Source organism: Rissa tridactyla, chromosome 4, assembly GCF_028500815.1.
Source record: "Rissa tridactyla isolate bRisTri1 chromosome 4, bRisTri1.patW.cur.20221130, whole genome shotgun sequence".
In the NCBI taxonomy this organism is placed as follows: Eukaryota; Metazoa; Chordata; class Aves; order Charadriiformes; family Laridae; genus Rissa; species Rissa tridactyla.
The window spans coordinates 55304758-55320055 of record NC_071469.1 but is presented as its reverse complement, the minus strand read 5'-3'; the positions used below and the strand labels follow the sequence as shown (position 1 = coordinate 55320055).

The window sequence follows — 15298 nt, the reverse complement described above, 5'->3', positions numbered from 1 at the left end:
AATTTTGTCTGAAAAAAATATGCTGAGAGTAAACAGAATGAGCTGTTTTTCCTGTGGTAATAGTGGCATATTTCCTATGGCAATAATCCAAAAATTCAACTTTCTGCAAGGGAATGGTTACAACTTAACTTTTCTTCAAGTATTTTTATGAAAAAATGGTAAACAAAAATAATTAGAAAATACATTTTGGAAGGCAAGATTACATTTAGTATATGAAAATAGTGGGATTTCATTTGCCAGTGTTTAGCTGCTAAAAATTTACCTATTTCATGTAAGTTAATTGTCTAGTGTCTATTGGTAGTGAATGGAAAAAGACAGGTTTCTCTAGGAGGCAATTAATCTTATTCTAATCTTTAATCATCCAAACTCTTCAACAGCAAATGGAGATGGAGGCATTTCCAGACAGCAGTTCCACTCCCCTAATTCAGTAGAAGTTATACGTAATATCCCTTTCCTCACGTAAAATGGGTGGAGGTAAACCGCAAACCGAACCTTTTTATGGCATCCAAAATGCAAATGAAGAAATGCCAAACTCATTTTACTTTTACTACTTTTAAATGTAACTTTCAATGAACATGTAATAAAATAAAATAAAATAAAATAAAATAAAATAAAATAAAATAAACCAAACGGACTAGCACTCAAGTGCTCAAACATGTTGGATATCTGTTATTCTATGTTCTTTAAGAGAATGGTATCTTAAAGCATGCCTGTTTAATGAGGCCCACACATTCAGCACCCCCACAACAAACTAATGTAAAATATAATAACCTACTTACCACTGAAGGATAACATACAACCCTTTCCCATTCCTGATACTGAAGATGTATATCCTGTAGCAGAGCTTTTACTTAAAAAAAAAACAAACAAAACAAAATTGTTTATCACAGAAAAGTGTTCTTCCCAGTTGTATCATCCTGCTGTTTAATAATATTGGAGGTTATTTTTGAGTTTATATAAAAAAATTAAATAAGAAAGTTATGCTTAAATTTCTTCAAGAAATGTATGAATTTAGATTTAGCAGTTCGTATTGAAAAATATTTTTAATATATCATGACACATATTAAAAGGAATTCATAACAATTTGTAGGCCTCAGTCTGCCTTAAAATGGTATTTCTTCCCTCAGTTAAACACGAAGCTGAAAATTTAGGTCACAATTCGGTGAGCAGATCACTACTTTCACAAATTAACGTGCATATAATTTCATAACAGTAGTTTCTTAGGTAAAGAGTTATCTATGAAGTAAGCAATGAAGATAATAAAGATACTTAGGACACTTGTCTACGTTGCTGTATTTTGGATGTAGTGCTTGAGTACTGAAAGACTGGCTTCGAACCAACTTGGATTTCTTTTCTTCTTTGCCTAAAATTAGAAGGAGCACAAGTTTTTAACATGGATATCATTGCATTTCCTCAGTAATTAAGAACACTTTTTAATATAATTTTCTGTCAACCTATGCTAGCTGAAGGAACTGATTTAACTACTTCAATAACAATGAGTTTTATTTATGTCACCTATTTACATACTAAAGAATAAAATATAACTAAAAATCATAGCAAACACGTGCAGTTCTAGGAATGGAATCTTTTCTTATGTGCAGTAGGTGAAACTTTGTCCCACAGATGCCAACAGCAGCTTTTCTGGGTTTTAACCTGCTGATGTGAGATCAAAGCATGCTAGAAGAGTTTTTAAGGAGTTCTTACCTGCTGATGTACCAGAAGAATTTACAGGAACAGAGAGCGTGATACTTTTTGCCAACACTGATGATGTTTTGCTGTCTCTACCTAAAAAAAGTTCAGTATAAATACTTCTCTCTCAAAGCTGAACTTTAAAGAAGGAAAGAGGACACAGTCCTGGGGTAAACAGTAAAAATATCTAATCCCGTGCTACTAACACTTCAGACGCTTCATATCACAGACAAGTACTCACACTACATCCCAAAATGAAAGATAACAGACAACTAAAACTATCATGTATTTTATTAATAAAGAAAAACCCAAAAATCTTCCTTCTAATATGAGGCCAGTTTTCATAAATATTTTTACAAGTATATAGGAAAAAAGTTTTATTGACACTTTCTAAAACTCTGCAATTTAATGTATAAAGTGCCTCTTTTCTGCTCCCTTCTCTTCTACCTTTGCAGAATGCATGCACAAATAATACGTACATAAATAAACAAACTTACGCTTCTTTTCAAATATTTTATCATTAACATTTGTAGATCTTCCTTCATTTTGCTGCTTCTCTTTTTCTAATTGTTCCTGAAAAAATGAATAATTTTCTTAGGTATTACTCAGAAAAAAAAAAAAATTGCGTTTCCATTAGGGATTGCTTCCAAATCATCAAAATAACAGTTAATTTCTACTCTCTCCTACTATTAGTACAACTCCTAGTGAATATGCAGAGAAACAACTACCAGTACAGAATGAAATCAGGGTACATATCCCATACAAAAATCACACCAAAAAATGTTGATTTCAATTATGAAGGAACCTCAGAGTTGAAGTTTGCATTTATAACTTATTATTAAAGTTATGCCTGGACTTTTTTTAATTAAAAAGATAAAGAAATTGGCAACTGACAATGTAAAATTTTTATGCTACACAAATATTCTCATAACAGAACCGACAACATTTTTAATTCAAACACACAATTCAATTAAAATGTTTTTCTGAAGTGATAAGGTGTATCACATATGCTCAAACTTTTTAAAGGTCTAAAATTAACATCAACAGTTGACAAGCCTTTATGCAAAGCAAACCCAAGTATTACAGTTCTTCAAGTATAAGGAATTTATTTGCCTTTCTGTAATTTAGCTAGCCTTAGAATAGCTTTTGAGAGCACATGCACAGACAGAAGACAGTGTTAATACAGCTACATCAATGATTTCTAAAGCCAGTACTTGCTTCAGGATTATTGGCGAATAGGTATCACTTCAAAAAGTTATTAGCATATTTTCTGTACAATGTTCATAATAAAAAGCACCAAGTGAACCGTAATTGTTCTACTCTATTTGTTTCATTTCACTTTAATTACTACCAGAGTTTAAAAAGAAAAAGAGGTAATTAATTCAGGTCAAGGTCGCTGGAATATTTTATCTACTGAGTCAATCACTAAAATTAAGGAAACTTATCAGGATATTAGGTATTAAAATCTGTAGCATCCAGATACACTTAACTGTGTTCGATGGCTCCTCATCTATTTGAGCCTGCAAGACGTCACAATTTACTGTGTACATCTGCAGTTCCTCAAAAGCACACCTTTTGCTGATGATGCTTAATGAGACCTTTGTGATACAGAAGGTAACCCCATATCATATATCATAATATATATCATATCATAATAATACAGGTGCCCTTCTAAACTCTAGCTGTAGCAACAAGGTGAAAATTAATATTATTCTACAATACACGGTAACACAGCGTGCACTGGAGGCTATTTTACCACAGCTCCAAATGCTTTTGCTATACAAATATTAATTGTATCTACCTAAAAACTGCTAAAGCTAAGATCAGGTCTTTGAATATGTGTAAGCAGGTCCTGGGAACAAAGGTGAACCTTTGGCTGGAGCTAATGGGAGGTGGCAGGAAGTCCCTGAGACAAGTATCATCAACTGCAGTACCTACTGACATCAAAGTGGGCCACAAATGTAGGCTCTGTAGCAATCCCAAAGAGGAAGAAGTGACATATTTTGGACAATCTTGAATCTGTTCTGGCTCACTACAGAGGAGCGCAATTACTACAAGTCAGGGGAACTATGCTAATGAAATTCGGCCTCTTCTAAATCCTGTGAGCGTCTTAGCTTCTCCCACCTCGGGCTGGAGAGGCGGCAGCAGAAGGAAGGACTGCAGGAATCAAATCTAGCCTTTGTGAAGACGCAGTAGGCTATGTGGCAAAGCTGTAAGCCGCTTTCGCTTACAGCCATGACTGAAAATGAATAGTTTTGTAAGTTGGAAAAGCATTCTGCACACTTCACTTTCAAATCCTAACTTGTAGCTCCCTTCGCTTTATACAACCTGCACTGTCTCCCTCCTGCCAGGCTGCAGATGACAATGGCCTTTCTTTCTTCCTTTTTTTTCTGGCTAACAGGAAAGATTGCAACACACAGAGCCTCCTTCGGCTTCCTTGGCACAAAAGAACTTATGACATTAATTTCTTTGCCAGTGGAAGCTGTATGTGAATTCTGAGGTGTTTCATTATTCAATCTATTATGTTATATACGCCTGACAAATTGCTAAGCTCCCTCAAAAAGATTTCATAAAGGTGTGCTGAAAGGCTTGCAATTTTAGAACTATAGAGGCATCAAGCATGAGTATTTTTCGAGAAATTTCAGTTTGCCTTTCTAATGGAGACAGTAAAATTTAGGTAGTAAAGGAAATTAAGTCACATGTTACTTTGAAGGACTTAAACTTATTGTAAAGCATAAAATGAAACCACACACAGATTATGAACCTACCAGGTCTCTCCATAATATGCACTTCCTCTACCTTAAAATTATTGCCTCATTAATATTTAGCTACGAACTATTAAAAAAAAGGACAGATTGTACTGATAAAATATACCATTTCCAAAAGGAGATGTTCTTGTCTTTCTTTTTCTTGATCCAATAAATCATTTTCGTAAAATCTTTTCTGAAACTTCAAAATAAAACCAATAAAAATAAAAAATCACTACATGAAAATGGGAATTAAAAGTACTTGGTAAGTATTAAAGTTAGGAGGTACTTACAACATCTACAGAGATCTCCATTCTGTCCAATTCTAACACTGTCTATAAAGAAAATCAAAACATTATTTACCATTATTCAGCAGCATGCCACACTTAACTAAAAAATTGTCCAGATAAGAAGCTTAGAATAGTGGTATTCAAAGTTAACCACGCCTTTTCTTCCTAAACATTTGAAGCCTATGCTTGCATATTTGTGCTACAAATGTAGTTAAAAACTGTCAGAGAATATTCTCAGAGCCCTGCTGAGACTCACAAGGAAGGACTAATAGACTGTCTATGTGGAACTCAAATATAGTCGAGGAGAGCACAGAAGCACGAATGGCTGGAGCATGAACCTAGGAATCGAGACTGAAAAAATAACTCCGGAATCTGTGAAAAAGCCAGGATGCTCCAGACAGGCGTTCCCCCAACCTCTCCTGCCGACTGGCCCTATGAGGAAGCCACCTACTTCAGCTACTTCACTTCATAGCCTCTTGGAGAATAAGCATGGGCATCCTTTAAAGGTGTTCTTTTCTGTGAATATTCATATTACAAAGACATTTGTAACGTTTCAAATTCCTGCAAATCCTGTATCTGTATATTGTAAAGTCAATAGAACAACAAGATAAATCTACTTCAAAGACTTGATCATTTTTACTAGGGTCAACCTTTAATCCTATCTTTAGTCATCTGCTATTTTTTCACAAATGGTCAAACCAAAACCCTGAATCCCAGTTACTAGAAAATAACTGCAATATAAGTAACCATGGAAACACCAACTCTTGTAAATTTGACAGAATACACTATACTACATCTTCTATTAACATCTTCTACAAACAATAGAATTCTTTAGTTTCCTCTTACTACATTAAGAGAATCAACAGAAAGCATAACTTGGATCATCTTAACTTTTAATGATAACCTCAAGACAAAATGCTGCTGGAGAAGAAAAATACTTACTCTTTTTACAATAGTCAGGACATCTTTGTCTTTCTCTTGACACAAAAGTTTCCTGATACATAATTCCAGCTGCTGAAGTAAATGTTTATCAGTGGGAATCTTCAGAGTAGACTTAACTTTTGGCAACAAATAGCATAGCTTCATTCTATTAAAAAAAAAAAAAAGTAAATATTCACCTTTTGATGCTGATGTTTAATAAACATTATTAATTTTTTTATTTCTAGCATTTGAGATAAAATAATTAAGGCAGTAGGTCTTATTTTTCAGAAATGATTGTCACTTATATTTTGTTTCCAGACACGCTGTAACATTTTCAAAAACTTCTCCACATACCAGGATTACAGTCCTGTATCTCAAAGTCAATCCCATCCATTTCAGTGTCACTGTATGTAAAGTAAAGCACGCAAGCAATTCTTTCAGTAGTCTGAGCTTAAAAAATTAGCATAGGTTTTACCTTATGTAAAAGTTTTCTACTTCGTTGTTAAAGTAAATTGAAAAGGAATAGAAAAATATACGGGAAGTTGGTAAGTTATTCATTTATATACAGGGTTTTTTCCATTATTTTTGAAGTCAGTTTTTTTCTTCACTAAACTGATAGGGACCAGGCAGTTATTATCAATAAGAAAATAGTTCATTTTTTTTTGTCATGTATTTTGTGTGATTTTACACTTTTAATCTTATTTCTGATGTGTGTAATTCATGTATTACTTTCTTCTCATCTACTGCTTGTTCCTTTCATGCCAAACCTCGACACTTTTGATCAGTTCTCAAACACTCAGACTGACCTGATTCTGCGGTTTCCCAACATCATTCCCATAGTCCCCTACACCATTAATACTGGTCACCCTGAAGGCTCTGTACCTTTTTACTCAAGTCCCATTATTTAAACAAGACATAAAACCTGTACAAACATTTCTTAATATATTATTTAAAGCTTTTTTCCTGTACACTGCTATATACTCTTTGTACAGTACCTCACATTTGCCACTGGATCATGTGTAAGTTCAAGCACAGGTAGAAAGAAGTATTTACAGAAGAACGATTTTGAGAACAGTTCCATAATGAATTCACAAGTATCTAAAAAACGAAGTCTATTCCAGTAACTTTTTCCTTGGCCCAGTTCTGAAAAATAAGAATTCCTGGATATTAAGTTTTCAATGTCAGCTAGAAAACATTTCAAAGGTTAACCTTTGACTCAAGGATGATAAGCACACATCACATGGCACATCTCAGTCTCTCTCAGTTCTTTCAGTGAAAACCTAGCCTTCTGAACTCAATGACCATTTCTGTCAGTGAGCATTTTGTTCAGAAATACAACCTGTCCCTTTAACCATTTGAAAAAAGCAAAAATAGCACACGAACCAGGTAACACGTTGAACAAAGCCCTGTATGCCTTTCAAACCATGTCACAGACGTATCAAAATTACTGCATAAACATTAAGGATTGCTAATGGGAACTATTCAAACTTCTAATCTATCTTTAAAACACATAGCATAGACCAGAAAGTCAACTTAGGTGACTAACTCATTCATAAATTCATTCCGAGAGGATTTATTCAGCACTTCTTATCCTGCAGCCTCTAGAGAATTTTACTTCTATGGAGGAATTCTGCTTTGTATATTGCAGTGCCTACAGCTAAGCAATCTTGGATTCAAGAAGTAGGGTTGGAGGGGTCTTGGCATATTATCAATTTTCCGCATTGCCTGTTTCCCAATTCCCTTGCGTAAGCTTCAGATATATTCCTCGCACACGCACAATATGTTTTGCCTGGGGATCATATGAGCAACTGAATGTCTTCTAAGTGTAATCCTACCAATGATGGCAGGAAGTTACACTGAATAAATATAACCACAAATAGATCTTCAGTCAAAACTAACTTGCATCTCTAAGTAAGCAAGGAAAAATTATCTTACGTTCAATCAGTTTCTGAATAACCTCATGCCTCTGTTCTTGTTTGCGATTATAACGTAAATAAACGCAGAGAGTTCGAGCTGCTGCCTTTTGGACTGGCAGGACATTCTTGAGAGAAAATAAAGGGAACACAATTAAACATATTTGAAGGAATACGAGTAAAAACGTATAAAAATTCTAGAAGCAGAAAAAAATAGCTAAAAATTAGCCTAACTTTACAAATTTTGAAATAATGGTATAATGTAAGGGAGAATAAGGAAGTTTGGCCAATTCATGAGACACACACTTCTTTATCCCTTTTGTCTAACTTGCTTATTCAATTATTTCATAAACATCTTAAAGTATTCCATGTTTGGAAGACACCTTCTATATTGTAGGTGTTAGAAAATAGAACTTACAACGTCTTCTCTTACAACAGACAGTTTTACTCTTGAATGAATTCAATAAAATTTCAGACTAGTAGCTCTAAATCATCATTCAGTTTCAGAATAAAGTGTTCTTTCACAAAGAATGGAACACAATGCAAAGTAATGTATGGAATCAGGAAAAAGAAAGCATATCTCAGAGGAAAAAAATCTGGATTTACCTAGAAACAAACTGATAATGAACACAAAGACAGGAAAGACTTGGGTGGGAGGAAAAACATGACAATCTGTCAATTCACATTTTGCTCCTCAAACTGGGGAGAGTTCTCAGAGCAATTTCTCAGTCTCGTAAAAAAAAAAAAAACACACAGCCTGATATACCGTGTGCAATGCGAAACAGTACTTTAAGATTAATATCATATATTAAGTACTACGGATAGCAAATATTGGTCGTTGTTCTAAATGGTGTAAACAAATAAAAAATTGACGGGAAAAAGGCGGGCTCACATTTGTCAAAATGATTGTCAACATTCTGTGAAGAAAACGGTAATAAATCTGATCACTTGATATGATATGAGGGAGACAGGCATATTTTTGTAGTAACTTCTCGTGAGTTCTCCATTTTAAAGAAGTTGCTGCTCTCTGTTCTGCTGTTGTTAATGCAGGAATCAAGTCAGGAATAGACAATAACTAGAAATAAAAATATAAACATTAAAACAATTTTACATCTTCTAGCTGTATGTCATGTTGTTATGTTTAAAAGGCGCATCACAACAATGTAAGAAGGGAAGAGATTTTAAGGGATCAATTAATTCCTCTCCTCAGACAGGATCAGCTACGCTGTGACCATTTCCAGTAGACACTAGTCTAACTTCTTCTTAAAAAAATTAATGATCAGGATTAAACAATCTCCCCTAAGCAGTAAATTCCACTTAACTAGTCAAAAAGCTATTCCAGTCCTTAACTAAACACACTTTCATTTCCAAGCCCTCCTCCTGACAAACTAATCCCTTTTATAGATACGAAGACCATTACAACAACCCTCCTCAGTCTTCTTTCTCAAACCAAATAAAACCCATTTTCCTTCTAGCCCCCTAATCTTTGCACTTGTTCTTCTCAGCTCCCTAATTAGTCTTAGTAGCAATTATACACCTTTTCTCAGTAGGAGGCAAAGACTTTACAATAGCCAAGCTAAATTCTCTTTAGTACTAAGCAAAATGAACCAGACTCCCACACTTGACATCACACTTGTTATATACTTTTACAGCTGTAAACACCCAACAAATTCACAATTTAAATTACACTCTCAATTTTTGCCCATACAAGAAAATAAATTTATTCAGTTCTTATGTTGTTGGAATTTCTCAATATCTCTATACATTTAGGAAGTATGCTCAATACAGCATCTTGAAGGAGGAGATGATCTTTTATGCTCCATTTTACAGGTGAGGAGTCACTGAATTAACCATCATACAGAGCCACATACAATTAAATTAGTAAAATTGGGAGCAAATACAGATCTCCTAAATCATAATTCAGTGCCTTTACTTCAGGAAACAGGCTTCCTTCTAGCAGAAAATGGCAACCATGGGAAATCTGTGGTTAATTAGAAAAACAACATGGATAAACTGTTCATTTTATACTAAGTCTAATCTTTCAAAACGTTTTTTATTTTATTTTAAAGTTTATAAAGTCAACAATGAAAAAAAAAAGACAGAAACTTTATATGTCTCCCAAGCAGAAACTAATCATGAAAGCCTCTTCATACAATATATGTCTGAGCAACTTTACTACTACCTTCATTTAGAAAGCAAATTAAAAAAACATGAGAATACCCACTTTGCTTTCTGATCCGCTGTTTTCTCCTCCATTAGTCATTAGTTCAAGGATTTCAGGAAGGTGACCTACCAGGGCATCTAACACCTATTTAAAGAAAGGCTGCGTAAACGAGGCCTGTAAATTAACTTGACTCAATTTTTATCTCTCACCAACATACCTCTGCTGACACTTCTTATGTTAGTGTTCTCTCGCATCCATTTAAAAAACAAAACAAAACAAACTAAAAAACAAACCAAACCCAGATGCAACATACTTGCATTGATGAGGACTGCGATTTAAAATTGGTGTTTTAATGGAGTAAGTAATATAAGTGTTATAGCTTTCAGTTTAAGAAAACAACCTATAGTTTTGGTTCATGTGAATACCACAGTCAATGCTGTCTAAACTATTCACAGCACACAATATTTTAAAATTAACATTCATTCTTAAGAAAGATCTGTATTTCATAGACAGTTAAGTAACACCCTTGAAAAACACAAAGAAACGTGGGGTTTTTTATATTTGTCAGCTGAATCTTAAAAGCAGTATTTCCTGCTTTAAGAAAAACTGCAGCTGATAAATTAGAATAGAATATATAGTCTATATTAATAGAATAACCCTATTTTCAAATGTTGTAATACTTGAAACTAGACTAGAAAAGTACATAATTAAATATTTTTTGGCACCAATTCTGACAGAGGTGGTATATATGATAAAGCACCAAATATTTTCTTATTATTTACATAACTGTATATGGATTAAAACAAGGGAGTTTTCAAAATCACCAGCTGCCTCTGAGTCTCAACTTTCAGGTGTTCAACTCGAGAAATCTTTTAAAATGGACCAAAATTTCATAAACTGTAAGTAGATGTTCTATGAACACTTTTAATTTCATTGAAAATGTCTAACAAAGGATACCAAAACAAAAAGGAGCACCTAAAAGCAAAACTTCTTTTTCCATGCCATATCCAAAGATCTTACATAGAAAAAAAAGAAACAAAAAAACCCCAAAAAACCTCCAACAAGCTACTAGAATCCGGTATCAGAGGAAATGGTGATTTTGTCACAAACATAAATATTTGCAATTTTTCAATCCAAAAAATTCTCACTATATTGACTGTAATATAGCTAAGCGATTCATGTTTTATGCAGGCTGAAACCAAGGTACACTAAACCCAACTGTCTCAGAAACATTCAGAGATTCTGTACCATATCTTGGACTGAAACTCTTTCTGTAAATCTTGACCTTTGAACCATACAAAACTACTTCATCACCTCTTCAATTGGAGAAATGAAAATGAAACACAGCAAAAACTTTGAATGCTATCAACAATTATTTTAATATAGTATCCAACACAAATCTTTCCACAGAAATCGTAAGGTAATAAACAATATAGCAATTAAACCTATTTAGAATTAATATTTTTTAAAGCTCATAAATTCAGTGGGGTTTACTCAATTCAAACACCTTCCTGTTTTCCTCCTTTTTATTCACAAAAGGCTGGTATCTTTATGCAGTGTCTGGGAAACAGAAGTAAAAGCTCTTGATCACTTCAAACAGTTACTGTACCATCTCACTGCAGAGTTATCAAACATCAAGATAATCTGCCTCAATTGAACAAGCAAAAGAAAGTGCCAATAAAAGTATATTACCTCCAGTGACTCATCCTGTAATAGTGTAACCAGTTCTTTATGTATTGTATACACACCAGAATTTAAAAGCTTAGCAACCTAAAAAATGACAGTAAGACAGCAAGGTGAAACATTCTTTAGTTCCATGGCACTACAACAACTATAAAACATGTGCTTACTTTACAGCAAGCAGGAAGAAGGGATGCAGAACAACTGTTTAATATCAGCCATCTAAAATTGTGTACCTTCCACTGATCACATTAAAATATGCTTACATAAAGAACATGAGTTAAGAAACGGGTCTATTACCTAACCACGAAACATGCTTTTAGAATTAACCCTATTTCACATTTACCAAAAATTTTTAAGACTGCACTGCAAGGCTAGAAAAATTCCTTCTGGAATATTCAAATGTTGTACTTCATGCTCTTTAGGAGAGTTAACAGTCAGTCTGCTATATAATTTAGAAAAAGATAATATAAAAATTGGCTTAGCTTGTGCTGGATTTTAAGTTTTACCAACATTTGCATCTGAAGTTTTCACTCCTTACTTCTTCGGGTTTTTTACTGTGATTCATAAATCAGATATAAATTTCTAAGAAACACCAGCAGTCCATCTCCACACTGCTAAAAAGGTTTTATAGCAAACATGAGAAAAACTTGAGGAATGAGATTTTTACCATACAGACTATTATATTGTGCTTTTTAATGATTTTCTTTATATAAGCCAAATGAAAACAAGAGCTTACTTCCAATCAAGATGAAGCCTTAAGGAAATGGCTACAGGGCGTTTATTTAAATTAAAAAAAAAAAAAATCCACCTAGCAGTGAATGCCATAAGTTACTCATTTTTGGCTGTCACGTGGTTGCCTAGTTATGGTGTTAAAATTAAATCAACCAGCACTAAGTGTACATTCAGACCAAGGTATAATTTTACAGGTTTTTTGGAATGAGCTGAAGGACTTTGCTTACATTCAGGCAGTAACTTAAAAGTATTATATATCTAACACAAAATATTATGTAGAATTAGATGCTCATTTACAATTTCAGCAATTACCTTGGATTATCATCCATTAAAACAAGGTATCGATAGGTAACAAGAACTGGAAATCCATCTTTCTTTCTTATAACGGTGGAAGTAAAGCCATTTATGCCTCTACTAGTAATTTAAATGTTTTCAGCAAGCTGCTCAACTTACCAATTTCCCTAGCAACACAATGGGATAAAAGGCCAGCTCAAGGACTGAAACACAAGGTTCTCAGTAAAACACTATGAAAATCTTGAAGACCTGCCTAAAAGTGACCTGGGTCACTAAAATCAGGAGGGAGTGTATTTTCATTTCTGGAATTCACCCCGTACAGCTAATAACATCTATGCAGTGGTACATTCTTTAACTTTTATGAAAATAATACAGGGGAACTTATGTAAACTGAATGGAATAATAAGAATACATCTGCTTTTACATTTGCATAAATTTCCAAGTAGTTTCATATTAAATTGAGCATTTAACTTAGATTTGATCCTTATAAATGTTCTCCATAGAACACCAGCATGGTAGCAAACCGTACAGTTCTAGAGAGAGTTTTCAGGACCAGAGGTGGCAAGTTCCTTTCTCCCATTTGTCTCGTTATTTTCTAATAGCATTGAAAACCTTCAAATAGTGTAATTACTACAATTGCTTATGTTTGTGGTACTGGACCATTACAAGTTTCTCTTAGCTTTTGCTCCCTAAAATCTCACCTAGCAGTAGCCTCTTATCGCATGAAGTCACACAACTTCAACGGACTAATGTGTGGATATGGAGAGGTGAGGAGGAACTGAACACCTTTGACAAACTAAACCATTTCAACAAGTATTCTCAAATCTTGCTGTTTTGAACAGTCACAAATCTGAGTTTAAAGAAGAAAACAAAATAAAAACACGCAAGTACTAACAACAAACCATTATAGACTTACTTCATAGAAGCTCATGGCCATAGTATATCTGACGGGAACTTCGGGGTCATGACAAAGGCAAAAGAATATAGAATATAGTTCTAAATGGAAGTTCTTTGGATCCACAAAAACAATCATGGCCTGTGGAAAGACAAGTCTTTTATTGTATAGCTAAAGGACCGCGCTATCAGAGATTATCAGATCAAAACACTGAGTCACAACCAGCAAGACGCCTGGGAGATAACAGGTTGTGATTTTAAAGAGGAAGTGGGGCATTTTTGATGGCTGTGTCAAAACACAGGTACTAGACAAGTTCTGGAACTGAGAACTAAACTGGATTTACATATCTTCCAGACATGCTGCAGGTTTTTTTCTGAAGACATAGATTAAAACCACATGATAGAAAACCTTAGTTTTATAAATATTGTTTATGTTTCCATACACTAGTGGAAGCTGCAACTGGAGACTTCAAAAACAAAGAACATTTTAGCAAGTAGCAAAGGAAGCATCTGAATTTCAATATAAATGTATGTATACATACCTTGGTTTTGGTCAAATAAACCAACAGATGTCTACCTACATACAGTGTGCTTGTCTTTAAAAAGTAGAATAAAAATAACTGTCTACTGGCTCTTGGTACAAACATATTTTCTTTAAATATAAATGCATAACATCAAAATATGAAGTAGATTTACAGAAACATGAGTGGTAAGTATAAAGACCTCACATAAACTTGAAAAGACTCTCCGTATTCAGGCAGGAACATGACTAAAACATGAATCTAACCATTCAGATTCAATCTTCAGCTCCCTGAAATGCCAGGAAACACAGCAAATGCAAAACCCTAGCTTTGACTGGTTTGAAACTGGGGATTCTGTTTCACAGCCATTTTCTCAAAGCCTTTGTGTAAGGGTTTGGAGGAAATGTGTAGGAAAGAATGAGGCCAGTAACCTCTTAGAGCAGCGCTCTCAGTCAAAACTTGCCAGTAATTTTCTTAGGCTCCAAAAAGAGGAATCTTTCCTTGTAACGCTTTTGGACAACTTCTACTTTAAGCTATTAACTTGAACTTTCCAGGAGACAGCCTGGATCTAGTTAAGAATGTACAGTTTGGGAATAACTTCTCTATCACTCATGCAGTCCCATTTAGTGAACCACAGGCACGACACAAATTATTTAACCTTAAATGAATGTTACTTACTGGAAAATTGTAAGCACAGTTCTTCCTCACTGAAATATACTTCTTTTCCTGTTCCAGAGTTTGAAGTTGTAGCTGATTATCATTGTGACCATTTTCCTGTTGTAAACCCAGCGTGGAAAGCTTCTTATAGAATTCTAAAAACCGTAAGTGCTGTTCAGGAGTGAAAATGCCTCAAAAAGAAAAAAAAAAAGTTTACTTTCCTCATTACAAATGCTATTTATACTGTCCCCCAAAAAAGTCTCATTTACAAATCCATCAAATGCGTCAATTTTTATCCCTCCTCCCCCCACCTTGAGTCTAGCAGAGTATCATCAGTACATATTACGCAAAAAAAGTGTTTACAGAAAAATGACAGGTAACTATAACACTATAACAGAATGCATCTTAATTTCTGTTTACATAATTCTTGAAATACTCAGGACTTTAACTGTAGGGTTGTGAATACATTTGTTTGTTCCACTAACACTGACTTCTTCCTGATTAAATTTTCAGACCTTTATGAAACTCAGTCACATGAAGAATGCATGCCTGACGAAAGTCAAAAAATTAGGCCATGTTACCACAGATGATAAAGAGGCATAAGAATAAATTTAGAAAACTCATAACACACTGGAACGCAACTAGCAAGATGACTTCAAAAATTACAAGTCATTTCATAAGTACATTAGTAGTAAGAGAACAATAAAGGACAGGCTCAGTTTTCTACTCAAAAGAGAGAGGAAAGCTGTCAGTGATTCATATCGAGAAGGTCAAAATGCTTAATGCTTTTCTT

General features: G+C 34.2%; 1 protein-coding gene across 7 annotated transcripts in view; it reads right to left on the bottom strand.

Moving 5' to 3' along the window:
• PPP4R4 (protein phosphatase 4 regulatory subunit 4) overlaps window positions 1-15298 on the bottom strand; it is a 109021-nt gene that overhangs the window by 43298 nt on the left and 50425 nt on the right. For 4 of the 7 annotated variants that reach the window (XM_054198886.1, XM_054198891.1, XM_054198892.1 and 1 more), the window contains 14 exons: window positions 14527-14696; window positions 13350-13469; window positions 11417-11494; window positions 9785-9868; window positions 8453-8635; window positions 7583-7688; window positions 6643-6790; window positions 5669-5813; window positions 4730-4771; window positions 4564-4638; window positions 2187-2262; window positions 1705-1785; window positions 1270-1363; window positions 780-850 (listed from right to left, as the gene is read on the bottom strand). In XM_054198886.1, the coding sequence (XP_054054861.1) occupies window positions 780-850; window positions 1270-1363; window positions 1705-1785; window positions 2187-2262; window positions 4564-4638; window positions 4730-4771; window positions 5669-5813; window positions 6643-6790; window positions 7583-7688; window positions 8453-8635; window positions 9785-9868; window positions 11417-11494; window positions 13350-13469; window positions 14527-14696 (1473 nt within the window). The remainder of the gene's footprint in view (window positions 1-779; window positions 851-1269; window positions 1364-1704; window positions 1786-2186; window positions 2263-4563; window positions 4639-4729; window positions 4772-5668; window positions 5814-6642; window positions 6791-7582; window positions 7689-8452; window positions 8636-9784; window positions 9869-11416; window positions 11495-13349; window positions 13470-14526; window positions 14697-15298) is intronic. The other 3 variants (XM_054198889.1, XM_054198888.1, XM_054198890.1) reach the window with 3 other exon arrangements.